General features: G+C 48.7%; 1 protein-coding gene across 7 annotated transcripts in view; it reads right to left on the bottom strand.

Annotated features, from left to right (window-relative positions):
* Positions 1-4,890: 4,890 nt before the first annotated feature.
* The window catches only part of ULK1 (unc-51 like autophagy activating kinase 1), a 94,887-nt gene continuing 78,623 nt past the window's right edge, over positions 4,891-21,154 (bottom strand). For 4 of the 7 annotated variants that reach the window (XM_032705558.1, XM_032705559.1, XM_032705555.1 and 1 more), the window contains 11 exons: positions 20,889-20,972; positions 20,049-20,311; positions 19,227-19,411; positions 18,323-18,438; positions 17,597-17,740; positions 14,967-15,154; positions 12,142-12,320; positions 11,889-12,007; positions 10,170-10,327; positions 9,819-9,954; positions 7,571-7,910 (listed from right to left, as the gene is read on the bottom strand). In XM_032705558.1, the coding sequence (XP_032561449.1) occupies positions 7,855-7,910; positions 9,819-9,954; positions 10,170-10,327; positions 11,889-12,007; positions 12,142-12,320; positions 14,967-15,154; positions 17,597-17,740; positions 18,323-18,438; positions 19,227-19,411; positions 20,049-20,311; positions 20,889-20,972 (1,628 nt within the window). In that variant the 3' untranslated portion in view covers positions 7,571-7,854. Of the gene's footprint in view, positions 7,911-9,818; positions 9,955-10,169; positions 10,328-11,888; positions 12,008-12,141; positions 12,321-14,966; positions 15,155-17,596; positions 17,741-18,322; positions 18,439-19,226; positions 19,412-20,048; positions 20,312-20,888; positions 20,973-21,154 lie in introns of all 7 variants that reach the window. The other 3 variants (XM_032705553.1, XM_032705554.1, XM_032705556.1) reach the window with 2 other exon arrangements.

Below are 21,154 nucleotides of genomic sequence, written 5' to 3'. Positions count from 1 at the left end.
TGGGGGCAAAGGGGAGATTTGTCACAGGGTCCCAGCTGCACTTTGTTTGGAGAAGTGATAAAAGACGGCCTGTCACAGCGCAGCGCTGCTGCCAAGGGAAACGGGAATACAAATTCCTCTATCACTGCAGCCAGGGTGTCTGAATCTTTTTTTGCCTCATTTCCTTAGGAAGTGGAGCTTATGCAATCGTGCTGCCTGTCCACCACATCGCTTCTTCCTCCTCCCCTGCCCTGATTTCTGAATTTGGCTCATTTCAGTTAAATCTGGGAGAGGGAAGAAGACCCCAGATGATACAAAAAAACAGTGATGGGACAAGAGGAAGACTTACATGGATATCCCATGAGGGAAAAAGCTTTGGTATCCCAGCTCCTTACCTATTCCAAGAGTAGCCAAGAGGCTTCAAAACAGGCAGCACCAGCTGTGCTCTCAACTTGCCATGGTGTATCCTGCCTCTTGCTTTTTAACTTGTCTATTTTATCTTTAAGCATCCATATATAACTTATCTATTTTATCTTTAAGCGTCTCTATGTAATTTTTCTATTTTATCTTTAAACATCTCTATATAATTTATCTCTTTTATCTTGCCACCAAAGGCAAGGAGAAATCAAAGTGACTTGCCAGAGCTGCTGGAGTGTTCTGTGGGAGCCGTGAAATCAGCCTCATCAAAGCTCTCTAGGAACCACCCAGTGCATCTGGGGGCTCACAGACAATTAACCTTTGTCGAACGGGGAGCAGAACGGCAGCAGGACGGGGGATCGGGCATGGTCGTGTTTTGAGGCAGTTAATTTAACTTTCATAGCGATGTCGGTGTCACTCCTCACTCCAAACTGTGCGGCCGCCTGCAGATGGGGCTCTGGCAACGCGAACGGCCGCCTCCTGCCTTGTCCTGGGAGCATCCACAGCCTTGGCTCCATGGATGCTCCCCGCCAGGGCACCTCTGGCGCGGCTCCCACTCCTCCCAGCCCGGGGACACTCCAGGCTGTCCCCTCCGGCCGGCAGAGCAGCCTGCTCCTGCTCTGCTGTGGCAATGTGACCCCAGCAACCTTCTCATCCTCCTCCCCAAGGCCTCCTGTGAGAAATTACATGTTTATTTCAAGAGGAATTGCCTTAAATTCACTGAGAAATATTGTTTTAAATCAATACAAAAAGCTCTGAGGGAACATTGTGTTTTGAAGGACACTTTCTTCCAATCGTTTTCAGTTAGAGGGAAGAAAAAGTCTGCTAAACTGATCTTTAATGAGGCTTTGCTGCACAGCAGTAGAAGTTCAGGAGATACCAAGTGTTGTAATTAAAAGACTGCAAGGGATGAAGAGCACCTTAGTCTGCAGTTCCATATCGGGCCATCAGCTGGAAACAAGCACACAGAATACAAGGGAAAAGCAGTGAAAACTCTTTCAGCTGTGGAGAATGTTCCTGTTTGGGACCAAGTCAAGTGTTCTTTCCTCCACCAGGTGTTCCCAGTGTAACACAGGCCAGTCCTTTCCCACTTGGAAGTGACTGAACTGCCTGAACAAGATCTGAATTGGGAGTTCAGCACCATTTCACTTGTGTTTCAAGGTTACCTGCAGCAGGAACCCGAGCGCTCTTGTAATTCCCCACCACAGTGCACTCATGACCCCTGTGCTGATGTAAGGAAATACTCACACACAGCAGATGCTGAGAAGAAGCTGAAGGCACAAACCCCACGTGCTGCAGGTCTGCAGTGTGTTACCTCATGCTCTGGACTTTGGAATGGCTTTTTGGGAGCTGACTTTTCTTGCACCAGGGCTTTGGATCTGAGCCGTGTTGTGGACAAACACAGGCACGTTTTACAACATGAGTGGTGGCTGGGTCCAACTCCCAGGGAGCTCTAGCAGTAGTGTCTGGGTCTCAGCAAGGGATCATGAAGGATAATTGTGTATATTACCATCTGTCCACGGCAAGGGAAGAAATCAGTGGTTTACATTTGCGTCAGCTCCGTCTTCGAAATGCACTGTTTAACGTGTTTTCTGAAAGCACTCAAATCCCTTGCCAGGTTTCAGCTCCCAGGAGGGGGGTGGTTGTGCCTCTATTGTCCCTAAAAGTGCTGTTTTTAGAAAGAAACGTCCCAGGGAAGTTTGTATCCCCGCACTACGTGCCATTCCTCACCCAGGGAATGGCACCCATCCTCGGCGCTACATTTATGGTAATAAAGTCAAATAAATCCAACCGCTGGTGTTTGGAGAGCATCGATTCCTGCCCTGCAGTGGGTTGTCTCCCTGCACTCAGCCCCTTGTCCTCCCCCAGCAAAACCCCTCCAGCCATCACACCTTCCACAGCCATTCCCCTGCTCAGCACCCCAGTGTGCCACTGCAGAGGAGGGATGTCGGGTTAAACGCCACAGAGCTCGGCTGTGCTGTGAAGGAGTTAACTCCTCACCAAATGAAGCCTTACAAGAGCTGGAAGCAGAGTACTTGGTCTTTGTATCCCCGTGGTTCAACACACACCCACTCCTTTCTACTTCCTTGATGTCACCAAGTCACCTCTGATCTTTCAGAGTTGAATGAGCATGTTTTCACTGACGTACTTACCAACAACTAAATATAAAACACGGGAGCGGGGCCAAATGCCCTGGAAGAATTGCTCGGGTTTGTTTTCTCCTAAAATCAACAGCAGCACAACTCAGAGTCAACATCTAGAAAGTTGTGCAATTTTCACCGGTGTTTTTGAACTGTTCAGGCCCCATGGCTTTCAGAAGAGCCTGTTTATTTCTGTTGTTTAACTCTTCCCAGCTAGCACTTTCCCCCTTTGCTCTGCTGCCTGTGACAGAGTCCTATGGATTCAGCAGAGTGTTCTCTATCCACACAGGCATGTGACACACAGTGCTCCATCTTTCATTTGGCTACAGTGTTTTCACCTGAACCTTTAGAATTCTTCATGGGCAGCTTCAAAAGAAACCCTCTCCCTTAACCCCAGCATCAGAAACTGTTATATATCTATATGTGTAAATATCTATATGTGTATGTATCTATGTGTATGTATGTGTAAATATCTAAGTATATATATACACACACATACATATATATACACATATTATACATATATTTTCTTTACCACAATCCCATGCTGCAGGGAACAGGCACACACAAAGTTTTTCCACAAAAGGGAGCTTTACATGTTAAAACCCCCAGAAACAACCCCCCCCACCAAACCCCCATGAAAGCAAAGACCCGAGTGTGCTGAGCTGTCAAACTTTACCAACACCAGCATTTGTAACTGTTCAGCTCTGACCAGCCTTCCAAGGGCTGCTGTGGGGTCTTGCCCAGGTTGTATTGCCTCATCTTCACCACACAGCAGTGCAGGTTCTCAGAGCTGTCCCCAGCACTGATGCTGCTCCAGGGAGAAGGGATCCAATGTCCCCGGGTGACTCAGGGTCAACAAGTGCCTGGAGCCTGGTGTTTCCAGGCAGGACCATTCTCACAGAGCGACTGCCCGGGGTGGGAAAGGCAGGGACAGGAAACAAAAGGTTATAAACAGGGCAGAGCAAGAAAAAACAATTCCAGCTCAGGGTAAGTTATGATTTTGAAACAAGGTCTTTCCTTCCAAAAACACGACACTGTCCAGTGACTGTGTGGGGCGATGCCACGTCACGCTGGGGCTGCTGGGCAGGACTCTCCCTGGAGGTGCTCCCAGCCAACAATAACACACAGTCCAGCAAGGGGGGTTTGGGAAGTGTTTGGTGGAATTACAGTATTTGGATCTCGAAAGTGGAAGGACTGGACTAATTGATTCAGCTCCTCTCCCACATCCCAGATGCAGGGCTTAGGTTTTCATCCTGGAGTATTCGGATCCAGACAGAGCAGGGACTGCAACCAATTTCTCACCATCCTCACTGTCCCTTCTCCCACCTTCAGTGACTTTTTGCAGAGCTACGTGGGCAGGAGAAAACTAAGCCATGTGCCTGCTCTGTTCAAATAACAAACTGCAGTGAGTACAAACACAGCAGTAAAATATTTAATCATAATAAAATACCCAGATCTTATAACAATACTCACAGTTCATCTTTAAGCCTCCTTTCCAGCAACGAGCTTTCTGACTCTATTAATTTTAAAAATTATTAGTAAGAGTTTAAAACAATACAGAATTATTAGGTCTTGTAAAACCACCACCCCGAACCCACACTCCATTCTCACCCTTCACATGGCCATCAAACACCCCTGTGCCCAGTGCTCTGCATAGGGGTGGGAAGTCATAAATAACTGTCAGGCTGATCCTGCAAATACTGAAACATGGACAAAATTAGAGCCTCTGACTGGCTGGGAAGGGGTCTGCTATCAACTTGTGACAGTTTCTAACCATTGCAGGAGGAGAGCACAGCCACATTATAAGGACAGATAAAACAACACCCACAAAGTGGCTTCAACTTTTCCAAATTCAAAGGCTTGCACCTTCAGGCAAGGTGGATTTTCTGCCTCAAGCCTTCACCAGCTGTGAAAAGGGGGCAACAGCCCTTCCTCTGCCCGAGAAGTCAATGCTGGGAGAACCAAACACATTAAAGACCTCGCCCAGATACTGCACTAACTGGAAATATAAAGTACTGGAAACAGGCCACTAACAATTTCAAATCAATTTTATTTTCTTAAATTGGTGTTGTACAATTTAAAGCCAAAAAAAAAAAAAAAGTCACACAAAACACAAATAAAAAAATGTTGACAAAGTATCAAGCATTACCTTATAAACATCATCATACGCTCTCACAAACCTGAAGGTACGTGTTTTATTAGACTGAGGTTTCTTGAAATCTATTAAAGACGCCAGACACAAACGCTGCAACAGCAACAAAGCCATGACAATAGCAGGTGGACTACACTAGCAACTTCAGCAATGGTTGGGGGTTGGTTTTTGGGGTGTTTTCTTTCTCTCTCTTTTTTTTTTTTTTTTGCATACCTTATTGTCTACAAAGCAATAAATATTTTTCACCTAAAAAGTTGGTTTCACGCTACATGCAGTTAGATAAAAAAGAAAGTCACTAAAGTGATGGCAAAATAAATCACCTGTTGGATTTGTTTTTCTGTTTTTCTTTTTCTTTTTTTTTTTATCTCCCCTATTTTTGGGGTTATTTTGTGTGGGTTTTTTGTCTTTTTTTTTTGTTTGTTTGTTTTGTTGGTTTTTTTTTTAATTCAAGCACAGTGGCTAAGTTTCAAGTATTGAGAGAAAACATATATATACACGTTTGTGTTTGTGTGTGTATCTCTACCCATGCACACACATACACACACACAGCCTTGTATGTATATACACAAACACATACATATATATTGGTTGTAGGTCTGTAAACCACATTTTTTTTTATTTTTTTTTTTTCTGGAGCAATATATACTTGTGTACATTGAATGTGGACAATTTTTTGATACATTCAAGTAATTAAGTACAGCTGGAAGGTTAGTGCTGAGCTTGCCACACACACACACACACACGGGTCACTGGGGCGCGGCAGGGACGTGGATCCCGGGATGTGCCTCCCCCTGGCAGGGAGCCCCCGGGGGCTTTGCCAGGAGGGTCTGGGGTGTGCAGCAGGAGTTGGTATTGCAGAGTCAGTCCTGGCTTGGCGCTGCCTCCCGGTGCTCCCGCCTGCAGCGCAGCCCTTTGCAGATCTGGCCAAAGCCTTTCAGCAGCAGTCTGGGTCTCCTCGGCGTTTCTGTCCACAGGCTGGGGAGGGTGGGTTGGTTGGTTGGTTGGTTTTGTCTTGTCTTCTTTCCTTTCTCTTTTTTTTCCCAGGCACAAGCACAAACGGCCACAGAAGCGGCAGACTGTGGACGTACGGGGTAACAGCGGCCAAATACTGAAGCATTTGTGAAAGCTACACTTAAAACCTCCCTGGTGGGGGCAATTGGAAATATTTTTAAAAATTTCTCTCTTGGCATTTCTGCTCTGTAAACAGAAACACCCGTGTTGCAACTGGAAATATTTTAAAATTTCTTTACTGGCATTTCTGCTCTGCGAACAGAAACCCCCCGTGTTGCCAAACACGGCGCCAGCTCCAAAACCAATGAAGTTGCTCCTGAAACCCTTGTAAAGTATCACAATGAACGTGCCAACATGGAGAGGGGGGAAAAAAAAGCAACGAGGACCTAACCACCATGTGCAAAAATATGTTTTAGATCCCCAAAAAACTAAGCCTGAGGTTTCGAGTTGCTTTCGAAGATACTTTTCTGCCCAGCTCTAACAAAATACTGCCACGACTCAGGTCTGACACACTCATGCTCTCACAGACAGATGGGAGGCAGGCAGCTCTCCTCTCACACACATGCTCACAGCACCCAAAAGCCTCAACCAGAACTCGAGCCACTCACACCCACAGTCTCATTTGGCTGCAGAGTCTCCTTGAAAGAAATGCCGAACATAAAACTGAACGCTACAAGATTTCTTTATAAAAAAAACCCCAACGACAACGAAGCAGCAAATAAAACTTCTTAAAAAAACGCATTTCCAAGTGTAAGTGTGTGGGACCTTAACGCCTGTTCTTCAGCTCTTAAAAAGCACGGAGCTTTGTATCGACTGTCCTTAAAAGAACATTTAAATAAAAAACAAAACAAATCTTGGTACTGCCAGACTGCAAGTCAGCTTTGCCTGGTGAGGAGGAGGAACAGCACAGACTCTGCAGTGCTCTTTGCCTCACACTCACGAGATACAGTACAGTTAAATACGTACAGTTACACACAAACCATATCAATATCAATATATATTCACTCTCAGGAATACATATTAATATACGCACACACGTAGTGCAATAAAACAACCAGGAAGCAAGGAAAGGAATAAAAAGAACAGCATTCCTAACAGTCGTGATGTTCCTGGGTTGTTGTGTGATGCAAAGTCAACTTCTCGAAGTTCCCATAGTGTGTAAAGTGCTCCTTTGATTCACAAAGCTAGTGTTTTCAGTCTGGGGGGGCTCCAGGAAGGGGTTATTGAGCCAACAGCTGAAAGCAGGACAGCGCCAGTGCTTCCTCCTGGTAGGGACGAGCTCAACAGCCAGGAGTCTTTCACATTGATCCCACTGGGCTTGGGGACCAAGGGAGGAACGGATTCATTTTGGCTTCTTACGAACACAGGAGCGTCGCGCTTTCCGTCGTCCTCCCGTTTCCTGCACAGTCCCTTTCCCTGTGTCGGTCGCCCATCCAGGCAGGCAGAGAGGGAGCCCACACAGCAGCCATGGGATTTGCTTCCCAGCAGCAGCAGCACGTCCTCTGCCTCGCTCAGCAAGTCTGTGGAGGTGGGAGCTCCTTCGGCGACGCTCAGGCGAGAGGAGCCGACTCCCTCCTCTCTGCCATGCAGGAAGCACTCCAAGGCATGAACACAATGAGAAGGGACAAAGGAGAGAATGGAGGGGAGCCTCCGGTTGCCAGGAAGCTTGAAGATGCCTGGCTCTCAGCTGGGAAGGGGGAAGTACACAAACTGGCCTTTATTTCTGAATGACACCCTCCAACATTAACTGAAGCCAGCAGTTTCAGCACATCCATTGCCTGCAATGGACACAGCACTGGAATACCCTGTTCTTAAGCAAGAGGGGTAGGCAGCAGTCTTATCCTTCAACATGCTGGGAAGAAGCAGACTTCTATCTTTCATCCCCTCTGACAACGAGGGAGACCTTCCCACATTGACCATGTCTTCGCCCAGGCCCTCGGGCAGGGAATTATTTGTGCTTGCTGCCGCCACACGTCCCCACAAAGGAATCCGAGTCTGTGGAACAACTTCCCAAAACGTCCAAATACAAAACAGTGAGCAGTTCATCCTCCAGGTCTCCTACTGCCACAATGGTTTCCCAGCACAGCAGCAGGCCGTTGGGAACAAAGCAATCAGCTGGGGCGAGGTGTGTGAGGAACAACACCACTGAAATCAGGCACAGAACCCCGACAGCAGCGCCGACAGCCTGCGCTCGATGCACAGCTTACCTGGGGGCAAGAAACAACAGCAATGAACTTCTCACCTTTCTCGCAAAATAAAGACCACCAAGCCATGCTGGAGATTGAACAAAAACTGAAAAACAAGCAGCAGAATTTCAGCAAATCTAAGCAGCACTCTGAGAATCGTTACCAGGTACCGATTAAGCCAGTGAAGACCTGACCACAAACATCCTGCTGGGAAGGGACAGGTCGAAGCGTTGAACAGCCAAGAGATCCAACAGTGAAAGCTGGGAGGCAGCAGCTCTGACAGAGGTATCAAGATGTTATAAAGAACCACCATCTGCCAGGAACAATTTATTTACTTCCAGTTATTGGAGCGGTTTTTGCCAGCAGGCAACATGACTCAGGGTCTCCAATGCCATTTGCCAAGGCTTACACTGAGAGATGGGTTCTCATCATCTGAGCCCGAGACTCTTTCAGGAGCTAAATGTTTGGTGGAATTCATGCCTCTCACAGGAACACTTGCTGTATTTCTAGGTTCATCATTTTATGTTTCAGAAATAAGTAATCATATACCTGAGATCTAAAATGAAACGCACACCTACTTCTGCCTACCAGAGAACAGCTCAGTCAGGAAGCTGGAACATGGCAAAACAGGTAATATCAGGACAGCAAGTGGTAAAACAGGGAATATCAGGATAACAAGTGGGAAAAGAAATCTATTAGATGCATTAACAGTATCTCTGGATCAAAAGATGTGATTTAGGTTTGGTAAGAAACAGTACAATAGAAACTACCTAGCATTCCCTATTCACTTCCCCTCCAGTACCACACACCACCTGCCCATTTCCCTTTGCTCTCCTTCAGTGAGCCTCGTGTCAGCTGTGGAAGTTGGTGATAATTAACTGACTGATTGCCTGTGAGCCAGAAGTCCCTCCTCTCATTACCCATCCCAGCGCTCTGCCTCCAAAGACTGGAGCCGCCCGGCAGCGCCCTGGACGAGGCCCGAGGCAGGCGGTGGGTGGGCAGCAGAGGGGAGGGACACACGGGCTGCCAGCTGTGGCCTCCCCCTGCAGCCACAGGGACACCACTGGGGCTGCTGCAGGTGGGCTGGGATGGCTGTGGTGGAGCAGAGCCCAGGCTGAGCCAAGCTGCTCCCACAGACAATCCCGGCTATCCCTGTCCCCTGTGCCCGCCTCCCGCAGGGACAGATGACAGAGGTGATTAAACCCCAGCCATAAGGGCAGGGAAAGTGTGCTCAGAGCAGGGAGGTGAGTCCTTTCCCCTGCACATGGAGTGCAGTGCTGTGGAGCCTGGGGCAGTGCAGAGTAACACCCCTCAGGACACAGGGAGAGCGGGAGAGACAGGACAGCTCGGAGCCGCCTCCAGGGAGGGGAAGCCCAACGGGAACACACAGGTAAGAGCTCAGCTTTCACTGCTACAGCAAGCACTTACTGATGAGAAAAATACATGTCTGCTGCTTTCTCAGCCAGGCCTGGGGAACCAGGCAGGAGAGCAGCCCTGACTCAAAGATGTGCTGGAAGGAGCCCTGGCTGTGCCGACCGGACATCCCTGCCCGGCAGCCACGTTCCCAAGGGCTCTGTGCAATCAGAAGGGTGGTTCCGGCTGGGAACCAAACCCAGGCCCCTGCTGTTGCCAAACCACTTCCTTCAGCGAGTTCTTTCACACATCAAAAGTTCCAACAAAGCACTGGCAATCGTTCTGCATGGGAAGCTCCCAAAATAGGGCTCAGAACAGGGACCTGCACTTGTAAGTTTTCCTGCTGGAAAAGCAGGAAGCCAGGCTACAAGGAGCTGTAACAAGCCAAGATATCTTTGCTATGTCCACCAAGATGTAACCAAAGAAAAAAAAAAGGATGCTGGGAACTCAAATGTCTGATCCATGCAGCTCCACATGTTCTAGTTGGAGGAAAAAAAAAAGTCACTGAGCACTCACATTTACTGATGTTTTCTATGTCTCCCTGTTCAGTGATGATGTTCAGGAGCCCCTCCATCAGCAGCAGAGCCTTGTGGTACCTCTGTGCACAGTCCTCTCTGTGGTGGAACATCTCATCCAGGGCTGCAGACTGCACCTGCAGGCAACAACCCAGCAGTGAGACGTTACTCCCAGAGCACACTCAGCTTTCCCAGTATGGTCCCTCAGCTGGGAGAACACCCCCCCTTGCCCAGCCTCCAGAGGCTGCACACAGCATCACGAGAGAAACCCCTGCAAAGGCCACCAGCAGGATCCACAATGCCCAACAATGGTCTGTGCTGACCCTGTCCCCAGGCACGGTGTGGTTCGTACCATTTGCACAGCGTAGCTGAAGATGAGCTTCTCTGCAGTGATGCTGTTGATCCGATCCATGAGCTTCTGTTTGTCCAAGAAGAACCTCTGGAGTCTCACGTTGAGGCAGTGGCAGGACGATACACTGGATTTATAAAGCTCATTCAGCTTCTTCACAACTAGAGCAAAGGAAAGAAATGCTTTAGGCACTACTTCCAGCTCTCCCTGTGCCTCCCCATCTTCACATGCAGGACCTCAAGTGATTAACTGAGAGACAACAGGGTTATGTTAAAGCCAAGAGACTGGCAGGAAAGTCCTGAACCAAGAGGGTCCTTTCCCTTTCCTCTGTCACCTTCACCAGTTCCAAGCCTGCACATGGCAACACCTACACACGTCTAGTTCACCTGAGGCCAGGTCTATTTTTGTTTCCTTCAGCTGTCACGAGGCAGGGAGCAGTTTGCACCACCCAGGATGTCTCACGCACCACCAGAAGCCGCAGATACGGAGCTTCTGCTACTTGATGGGTGATGACACGCTGTGAGGGAGTACGTGACTCCCATGTGGTAGCACAGTGTGGATGAGCAGCACTGACTAAGCAAGGGAATCTCTCTTGGGACTCTGCTGTCCCAGAAAGAAAAAATATGGATGCCTGAGAAATGCCACCTCCTCCCCCTGAACCACGGCAGCTCGTGGTTACGGAACAGAGAATCAGGAATCGAATATGATTCTGAGGGATTAAATAACAATCCAAAACAGCAAGTGGTGCCACAGGCTGAGTCTCCCTGGCTGCATGGCATGATCTACACAGAGTACTGAACACAAACTCCCACCAACATCTGATGAGTACTAACTCCTACGTTGCACATTTGCTAATCCCCACACTGCATGAAACAAGACAAGCCAGCCTTGCCCAATTCCTACACACTGAAGGGCAAATTACACTACATATCTAGAAGATGCAATCTGCTCTGAAAAGGAGTGATTTATTTGGGTTATGACAACCTTCCTGTTAGTCTGAACTTGTGGAAGATGTGCAGCTAAACCTGGTGTATCTTCCTCCACACTGCTTGCTACAACATATGTGTGCTCATCCTATTTAACTCCCATTTTTTTACACCCCATCCCAAGGCAGCACAAATACTTTCAGAGTCTCAGCTCTTGGGGAAGGTGGCTGGTGGGTCAAGTACTTCAAGTGCTTCAAAAAGCTCCCTCAGGAACATTACAGTGGGAGTTTTAGAATTATTTTTTCTAATCACCGGATCACAGCCAGCTCTCACCAGAGCCAGTCAGATGCAAATTTAAGGCTGTAACACCAGCAAAGAAGTGACTCTGGCATTACCAGTACTTCACTTCCTGTGTTTTTGTTTCACTTGAAAAATCATTACTGCCAGGACAGGTCTTAATTTGCCAAGTAAGCACTTCCTAGGACATGCACTGTGTAATTAAGCTGGGCTTACGTCAGGTACAAATAAGCACCTGAGACAGAGATATATGAGGAATCAGATAAGATACATCCCCCCCTCACTAATTAGTGCTGAAGATTCTCACAGAGCTCTTGAGACAGAAAGTCAATATGAAGAGAGGAATGTTCTCAGCATGAATAAAGATCTGAGTGTGCCAAGGGACAACCACAAATGATCCCCCCATACCAGCGGGGGGTTCACACTCACTCCACCCCCTCCACCCCTCTGTGATGCTTCCATTCCAGGTGAGTTGCACTGTGAGCCCAGGGCCCCTTACCTTGCTTGACAGTGGAGGAGAGGCACAGCTTGCCAGCTTTGATCTGCTCTATGGCCATCTGCAGCCCCGAGGACAGGAGCTCTGCCACCTTCAGGTACAGCACGAGCTGCTCTGCATAGCTGCAAAGGAAGCACACTGCAATGCAGACAGGTGGCTGGGACAGCAGTCAGTGTCCCCAGGCACTGCTGCTACCTAAGGAGATGTGGGGAGGGAGGGAGTGACAGAGGAGCTGGGCGGCTCTGCCCGTCCTTACCTCCACTCCCGGCTCAGGAGGCTGATCTGGTCGGCCACCACACTCTCCTGGAGCTGGTACTCAGAGGTCACTGAGGTGCCCATCTCGCTGGAGCTGCCCTTCAGGGCTGCAATCTCCATCACGTAGTGCACGAAGGCCAGGGTGAAGCGGAGGCTGCGCAGGATGTCCGTGTGCTCTTGCTGTTGAAGGGATGCCGAGGTGGGGGTTAGAGGGAAAGCTGGCATGCCAGGGAGGGCTGCCCACCTGAGCTGTGCCAGCAACTCACCCCAGCTTACAAACACAACACCTGACCCCCCAGACCCTGCTTACACCTCTGCTTTGGGCAGGGACAGCCGAACTCAGCCTCGAGCCTGTACCCGCACCAGCTCCTCTTCCACAGTAACAGCAGCAAGCAACAGCCCCAGGCCAGAAATTTCTGGGCAGCTCCCTGGAGAAACTGGTGAGACTTACTCTAAAATTACAAGCCACCTTCCCCAGGAGGATCCCAGCTCCGTGGAGTTCTTTCAGAATTCAGCCAGGAAGGGGGAGAGACCATCTGCACCATGGGCCCAGCTCTTGTTCCCACCACAGCAATGCCAGTGTGGATTTCATGAGAAGATAACTTCTTACGCCACAGAAAACTGCAACCAAGGTGTCTCCCACCCTACATCCCAGCCCTCACTCTGCCCTGGCCTTTATACCCTCCCAGTTCAGCACAATGAGCCCTGGGTGAGGTCCTCTGAGGAGACAGCAAGGACAACCTTTTCTCTGCAGCTCCTGTCCAGCCAGTGAGGGAAGTGCTCACACCAAGTGCTGTGGTCATTTCAGAGCAGTTTTTCCTCTGCTATTACAGATCAAAGGGGATTATCCCATTTCTGGGAAGCTGCATTGCTTAAGTCACTGCAAGCATTTCTGGGAAGTTAGCATTTGTGGAAAAATGGAATGCTTGTGGGTCTGCAAAGTGAATTGCTGCCTGGATCAGATGCAACTCCATTGTTTGTCCTCTCTGTTGAGAAATGGGTAACCTGCTTGAGCTTCAAAGATTCACTGGCTTAGTTCTCTCAAAGGGGGCTGGTAAGGATGTTTCCTACATGAATTTATCAGTTCTAAGAGTTTTAGTTTTTCATTTACTGGCTCAGAGACTTGGCTGCTAAGGCAGCTTTGACTATCTGAGTTATGAATCTCTCCTCCCACTGACTTGCTACCTGGACAGTCCAGTATGGTAAGGAAGTGTTATCTCCATCTTCTTCTATTTTCTTTAAAAGCACAGGAGGAACTTGGAGATTAAGTAATTACCAAGTCATACAAGAAGTTTGTGGCAGAGCAGGAAACTGCTGAGATCCTGCAGCTCTCAGCCTCCTATCTCTAACCATCACACAGTCCTTCCTCTCTGCCTATAGAGGCAGCTTCTGGTAACTATGCTGGCACTCATGGCCTCATTTGGCATCACAAGTCTTCCCTTCTGTAGCCATCTCTTTATTGTGTTTTAAACTAAAGCCCAGCCTTCAATCTGCCTTGTCTGCACCTAATGAAACTTTTACAAAAGATGGAAGAATCACCCATCTGATTGCAAAAGCTCTGCTCAAGACAAACAGCGGCGCTTAAATAGTGAGACTTCAGTGCCCTGAAAGATCAGCAGAAATCAGAAAACCTGCCAGGTTTGCATTCTGGCCAACTCCACAGAGCACAAAAGGGTCTTCAAATCTGCTGTGAAGGCTTTGTGACATGCAAACAGATTACTGTGCTCAGCAGAAATGACGACTGAAGCCAAATGACTCGCTGCAGACATAGAAGCTGCTATTCCAAGATCAAGCTGATACTTCCTTAGGACACTTCTCTTCAGACCAGTGTCCAAAGTGGTGGCAGCTGGAAGGGCCCCAAACTTCTGGGACCTCACAAAGGTAGGATGTTCAGTTAAATCTGTGAACACATCACTGCTGGAAGCTTCAGCCCTGTGGCTTTACAGGTAATGAAGCAAATGAATGCAATTCGATGCATAATTGACAGAAAAAAAATGAGCTAAATAAAATCTGAAGTAGAAGAGCAAACCCACATCCTTCAAACAATGTGTGCATATCTCTGTGGGCATCTAGAAGTTTTCAGCAACACCAGCAAGTGTCAGACACAAAGAGCCTTCCCCAGTCCCAGACAGCCCAAGGAGGTATCACAAAGCAGAGCCCAAAGTGTGAGTGAATCTGCCTCCCACCTTCACTGCAAATGGGCAGCCTGACCTACATTTCAAATATATCTCAGCTATAACAGCATTTGCTCTGCTTCAGCCTGCAGAGAAGGGAAGCCTGGCAGCCTTTCAGCTCCACAATCTGGTTCAGCTGTTCTGGTGCAGAACACGGTGTTCCCCTCGCCCCCATTAGGAACAGAAATGTCAGGTTTACTTTGTTTTCAGATCCTTTCAGCAGAGACCATATCACTGCCTGACTTCCCAAGAGCACCAGGAGGGCTCCTGATACACTAAGCTACTCATGTCTCAGGTCAGCTATTACTGATGCTGAGCCTTTAAAAAGGAAAAGGCTCAAAGCAGGCAGGTTTCCTTCAGAGCACATCAGATAACTGATGCTTCTGACCTGCAATTTCAACTTTGGAAATGGTGAATTTTAACCCCAGCCATGGGCTGTCTCATGGACTAAACAGTTTGGTAGCAGGCTCAAAAGCCCCTGTGCTAAATATGCTCAGGGCTTTCTGAGCACTGCACTGCCCTTGCTCTCTGGAAGCCAGTTTACTCCACCTTTGGGGGCAAACTCTTTGGCTGTAAACGTGGAGTTGTCTGGATTTGCTTTGCTTTTATTCCCCTGTCCCTTGCCCCTAACCAGCCCCTGGGATATACCCACCTCCATGAGGGTCTCTTCAGGCAACTCTGGTGCCTCAAACGTAACAGCACCTTCCAGGTTGGCGGTGATGGGATCGGCAAACGCGAACCGGAGGCTCGAGGGACCTTCCAGAGCCTCCCCACCAGCTCCCACTGCCAAGTGCCTGCCACTGAAGGAGCCTCCAGAACTGAGGGAGCTGGAAGACCCCACTGAGAAGAAAAACAGACAAAGGAATTACTGAAGGTATTAACAGCAGGCCAGGTAGGTATTCCTCACCCAGGAGAGAGAGGACAAGTCTGTAGGACTCAGGATCCTGGATTTGACAGGAGCCAGCAAGAGGTACTTTGGAGAAAGATGTAAGGACTCTGGATGCAGGATGACTACTCCCCACCATAAGCTCCTTAGTGACTCAGCAGACCAGCTTACAAGCTCAAGCAGATTTAAAGCACCTTCCAGAACGACGGTCATTTATGGAGACAATTCAGAAGAACTTTTTTTTATTCTTTTTTTGTCTAAATCCTTTCTGAATCCTGCCACAAGAACTTGGGCTGGTTTTTATCATACACTGATAGAGCCAAGTTCCCCATCATGGAGCAGCATGGTTTGAACCCTGGCTCCCTGATTTTTTGCTCTCACTGTCATTGAATGAGCACCTCTGATAAGTGATGGTTTTTAGAACATTCTGCATGCAAGCCAGGAGAGCTTTCCATCACATGCCCTGCCCTTCTGCTTCCCCCTCTTTACAAACAGGAAGCTGGACACAGAATCAGTGACTTCAGCTGAGCCAAGACCCTAACTCCTGTAAGTACAGTGTCCATCAGACAATTCCTTCACCATCAGATTTTCCTGTTCTTGACCACTGAATCCACCCTAAGAGCACAAAGGAGTTTTTGTCTCAAAGTATTCATAACACATCCATCACTTCCAGAGGGCTTCCCATCTCTGACACACTGTCACAGAGGGAAATATTCTGTCTGATGGGGGGATGCCAATCTGATCCTTTGGAGGAAGATGTTTCTCTTCTACCCACGAATTTAATTTACTGCCTTACCCTGCCTTCAAAAGGTTCAGCAATGTAATAATGCACAACTGATCTGCAGAGAGGCACAGCCTCTCTGTGTTGGCAGCAATGCTTCAAAGCCAAGTGGCTCATCAAAGACAGGCAGAGTATTTCCAGATCTCTCAGAGAGAGGAGAGGACCTACAATATCACAGTCTGGATGCCCTGTAATTCCAAGAGGCTGTTTGTAGAAATTGTTACAATGACTCATGGAAAGGCTCTGCCTTTAGAACTGTCAAGAGATCTTACTCATGGCTTGTCCAAGCACTGGGGGTGAAGAGTTTTGGCTTGCAAACCTCCCCTTTCCACCATTAACTTCGTGCATTAACTATAACATAAGGAGTTACTGCACAGGCCTAATTAACAAAGCTTGTCCAACAGCATTGCTTTGCTTTGGCTGCCCTGACCTAGTGCTGTGTGTGTTGCAGGTTCACTGTTCAACAGCCTTCTCTTCCAGGCATCCCATCTGAGATCCCAACTGCTGGGCAGACCTTTAAGCATTCAAGTATCAACCTGCTAAAAACTGATGCTTGGATCTGCTTCCAGATTGCTTTTATCCCTGCAAAAGCAGTTCAGGAACTCTGAATCCTCTATCCATAACACTGCAGTAGTAGCTGGAGGCTGCAGCCAGGACAGTAACCCCATTGTGCTACAGGCCCCTCACACACTTTTTTAAGAGTCTCAAAGCTCACCCTCCAAATAGATGAGACAAAGAAAGGATCGTGGTCCCAACTTTCCAGGCAATCAGATGTGAGTGGTTTTAGTTAGGAGGGAAACTCAAGTCATACACAGGAACTGAGCCCACATGTCCCCCCATCCCAGTCAAACAGCTTATTCGTGGTCACATCCAAAACCTCCCTGCAGTAATTGAGAACAACAGAGTCAACTACATTCAAATGAGGAACAGCCAAGACAAGAACCCAAACAAGCCAAATATGCAAATAAAAGTGTCCAAATATTTTCTTAAACTGAACATAGACTCCAACTCCCAGACACACTATCCCAAAAGGGCCAATTACCACAGCCTCAAATGAGTCTGACGAGGCCAGAGTTCTGGCATCTTACAAGAAGTATCTGTCAAGCAGGAGTGCAGTTCCCCATCTCCTACCTAGGCAGCTCAGAGCATACATAACACCACTAATAATTTGGCACACAGAGCCATCCTGGCTCTTTCCTAACAGTTCTTGTGCACTGAAATTGGGCACAGATAGTCACACTCATCTTTTATAGCTCATCCAAAACCTACGGGGAAAACAATCAGAACACACCACAGTCTTTACATTTGTTGACCTCTCAGCAACAGTGAACAGCTGCAGCATTATTCCTGAAGCAGAGAGCAATAAAGTAGAAGTTTGTCTCTGACAGTACTGGAAAACCACTACCCGGCACTAATGCCAGTGCAAACAATTACCAGCAGTAATGGGTTGGCAGGAGCCAGCACAAGAACCTCAAAGGTACTGAGACCAGCTGAGCTCTACAGATTGCTCTGAGCAGCCCTCTGCCATCACCAGTGCCCGGCAGCAATGAATTCAACACGTCTCTGCCCCCAGGCATTCCCACTGGAACAGGCAGGTAGGTAATCGGCCCTTTACCTGAAAACATCCTGGTCCTCGTGGTCTGTGGGGGGGTTGTTCCACTGGGAGGGGATCCAACAGTAAAAATCACTGGGGATGGGCTGGCAGAGCCCCCAGCCCGGGCACCAGAGTGCAGGGTCCCTCCGTAAGCACCTGAGGGAGCTGGGGAGACAGTTGAAAGGTGCAGACTGGCATTACAGGAAAGTCACTCAGAGCACCGCGTGCCTCACCCAGCGGTTTGTGCTCCTGCAGACTCTTGGAGACAGTGGTCACCAGCACAGGCCAGTGCTCCCTGTGGAGGCACACCCAGGAACAGGGGCCAGGCTGGCACAGACCACAGGACAGGAGCCTGGGCAGTGTCACACACTGCTGCAGCTGCTCTCCCCTCCTCGCTGCCTGACCTGCACGCCCAGGAACACCCACCCTTGCAGAGCCATTCATACTCCAGCTGCCTGGCAGAAAGTCCCCACTTCCACATGTTACCACATTCAAAAAGGGCCAGAAGAGGAAGCCCTGCCTACAAAAATCACACCACTAGCCAGCAATTACACAGCACACACAGCCCACAGACCTCCGAGCGCTCGGCAAAAGAAAGCAAACACCACGGCACTGCTCACACACGGCACTCGCTGCCCGTGCCAAGGGACACCAGCAAAGCAGCCTCCTGTTTGCAGGAGGTGTGGAGAAAAACTGTTCACCCCAGCCCAGGACACCCTGCCAGATCTGCCTGGCCTCCCCACCTACCTGCAATTTCCATTGGCTTCTCATTGTTCAGGCTGTCGCTGCTGCCAGCTTCCGAGATCTGTGCCCCGAAGGCTGCCTTCAGAAGCAGGTCAGTGAGCCTGCCCGTGCTCAGAGATCTAAAAAGAGGACATACAACAGGATGCAGAGAGTCAATAGGTGCAAGATGTCAGCTAACTTCCACTTCTTTGTGCCATTCCTGGTCCACAGCCACTTAACACTACACAGCAAACAGTCTGGAGCTGAACTAACCACTCTTCCTCTTTCAACAGAGCATCTGAAGCACCTCCTGCTACTTGTAGAAAGCATACAACTACTGTGACTAACTGCAAGTAATGTAACTACAACATTATTACAACACAACTTGGTTTGGATGTAAGACACACAAATTTGTATCAGAGGACTCCTTCGAATCACTGGAAGAAGCTGCAGTGTGCAGAGGGGCATGTAAGAAAAACTTAACACCAACACCTCAGTGGCTTTGTATCCTGCAGTGCTCCTGACAGGCAGCACAAGGCTTTCAAACAGATCTCTCTCCTGAAGACCTGTGCTCACTGTACAATGGATGAGGAACACTCAGAACAGCCTCTCACTCATGACAGGTCCAGGCTCCACAGAGATCAAAGCAAGCATGTGAGTAACTGCAGGAGTCTGGTCCAGTAACAAAATCCTGCAGTCAGTCTTTAATTTTAATAAACCCAGGCCATGGCCTGCCCCTTTAGAGGAAGACTTTTAAAATCTGCATTGTCTCTGCTTGCAATCCAAGGGTGCTAGCAGGTAACTACAGAATATTTACAGATGCTTCATTCCAACTTCAACATTAGCTGCGGTTTGAAATTTGCCCCATCTGTCCTGTATTGGGGAGTGAGGCACCACTGTATGAAATGAAGCAGACACTACAGCTCACCTGCCCTTGATCTCTTCCACAGGCCTCAATCCCAACCCAGTCTGCTGGCAGTGGAAGTGACCCATCTCCTTCAGATCTGGTAAGGTCTTGTTCCGTGTCGGAGTCATCATGACCCCCTGATGGGCCAAGAGGGTAAGGAGATTCTGGGAACTTGGGGTTTTGGGAAACTCAAATGGGGACACAGCCTGAAAAGAACAGAAAAAATAGAGATCTGTCTTTAAAATGAAGGAGGAAGGTTCCCCTTGGCCTCTGTTTGTTTATCAAAATCAAATGGTATGTTTAACAACACACCTGAAATAAAGGTAGAAATCCCACCGCATTTATTTGTCTCTAATCCCAGAAAGGCTAAAACAAAAGGACAATGAACTGCTGAAAATTAGTTGCAGCCCAACATAAGCAGAGAAAATGCTGTCAGAGTGCCAGCTTTGTGTGAGGCACAGGGCTGTCACCTGCTCGCCTGTCTGCTGGCTCTGCTGGGGATTCCTGCCGGACACTCGCCGGCGTCAGAGCCGGGTCATGGTGTCCAGAGTGCCCAGACACCGCTGGCTCTGATGTGCTCCTGCTAACCAGGGCAGCTCCTTCCCACTGCCTGCCCTAAACCCTGGGCTATGCTCAGCTGCTGAGCACTGCTGCCAAGTGAGAGCTGTCCACTGAGAACTAGGACACCACCCCATTTCACACAGATCACTAAACAGCCCTCAAAGGATAGCGAACGGGTGGGGATAAATCCAGGTCAGAGTTATCTGATCATGCAGCAGTTCATCCCCAAATAACCCAGAAGATCAAGCTGTGGGAAGCCCAAAAGCAGAATCCTGGGCATACCTTTGTGGGGGAGCCCATTATTGTTGGCAAAGGGCTTCTCTGCATGAACTCGGAGAGCTTTGGTGAGGATCGGAGCTGCCGGCAGTGCTGCAAGCCATGAATCTGCAGAGGCTGGCTGACTGGGGTATGACCAAAGTGAGCAACAAGAGGATCAGAGTGCTGCTTGGTTATCTTCTGCCTGCAGGAATGCAAATCCGACAGGTTGGGAGCACTGTGGAGCCGGGAGCCCATCCCTCGAGGAGATTGTTCAGGCGCCGAGGAACCTGGAGGGCCCAGAGTGACAAAACACATCAGTGTCTGGTTCTAACACACAAAGCCAGCCTGATCCCAGCATCCATGGCTCAGACATCTAGAGATCAAAACCTTCAGTGGATGGCTAAGGATGGCACTGAACAGTGCCACAGCACTGCCAGGCCTGATAAGGTTCTGAGTCTACAGGAGGATGAGATAGGAACATCAGGGAAATAAAAGTGCAGCTTCTTTCCTTCATTGCCACCCTTACAGGGACAGGGACCTGTTAGAGCTCAGCAGCAAGGAAACTACACATCAAGCAGGCCCCTTGGCATTGGGAGTGTTGGGGGTTTTGAGATGCTTTTCCTTCATTCAATCCATTGACTTCCAAGTCCCACGTCTGAGCTTTTGCGACACAGAGTCTGTCAGCACTGGAAGGTGCTGGCTGACAGAATGTGAATGGATCAACCCCAGCTCCTCCCAGCACAGAGAAATCCTGGCTGGCCAAGCATCCAGAGAAGCTGCTGAAGCAACACACCCAGCCTTGAATGCCCTGAGACTACAGTTCTCATCCATTGGAGTAACAAAGGAAGGTAAGGACCAACGTACCAGCAACAGGAATACGGCTTCTCACTTCTGCTCCAAGAGAAGATGGGATAACAGTCTGGCTGGGCTGCTCTGGGATTGTTCCAACTGTGAGTGAACACAATAAAAAAAAGTTCAATCAGTATTAAGTTTCCATAGGCAAGAACAGCACTATGCACCACCTGTTTAGAGACAGATGCCAGTTATCTCTTCCATCTTCACTAGCTGTGTAGTGAAAAGATCCTCAACTCCAGTAAAAGGAGGAAAAAACCCTCTGTCTAGTATTAGTT

Source organism: Chiroxiphia lanceolata, chromosome 18 (genome assembly GCF_009829145.1).
Source record: "Chiroxiphia lanceolata isolate bChiLan1 chromosome 18, bChiLan1.pri, whole genome shotgun sequence".
NCBI lineage: Eukaryota > Metazoa > Chordata > Aves > Passeriformes > Pipridae > Chiroxiphia > Chiroxiphia lanceolata.
Note: the sequence above shows the minus strand (reverse complement) of the source record. Positions and strands in the feature narration are given on the sequence as shown.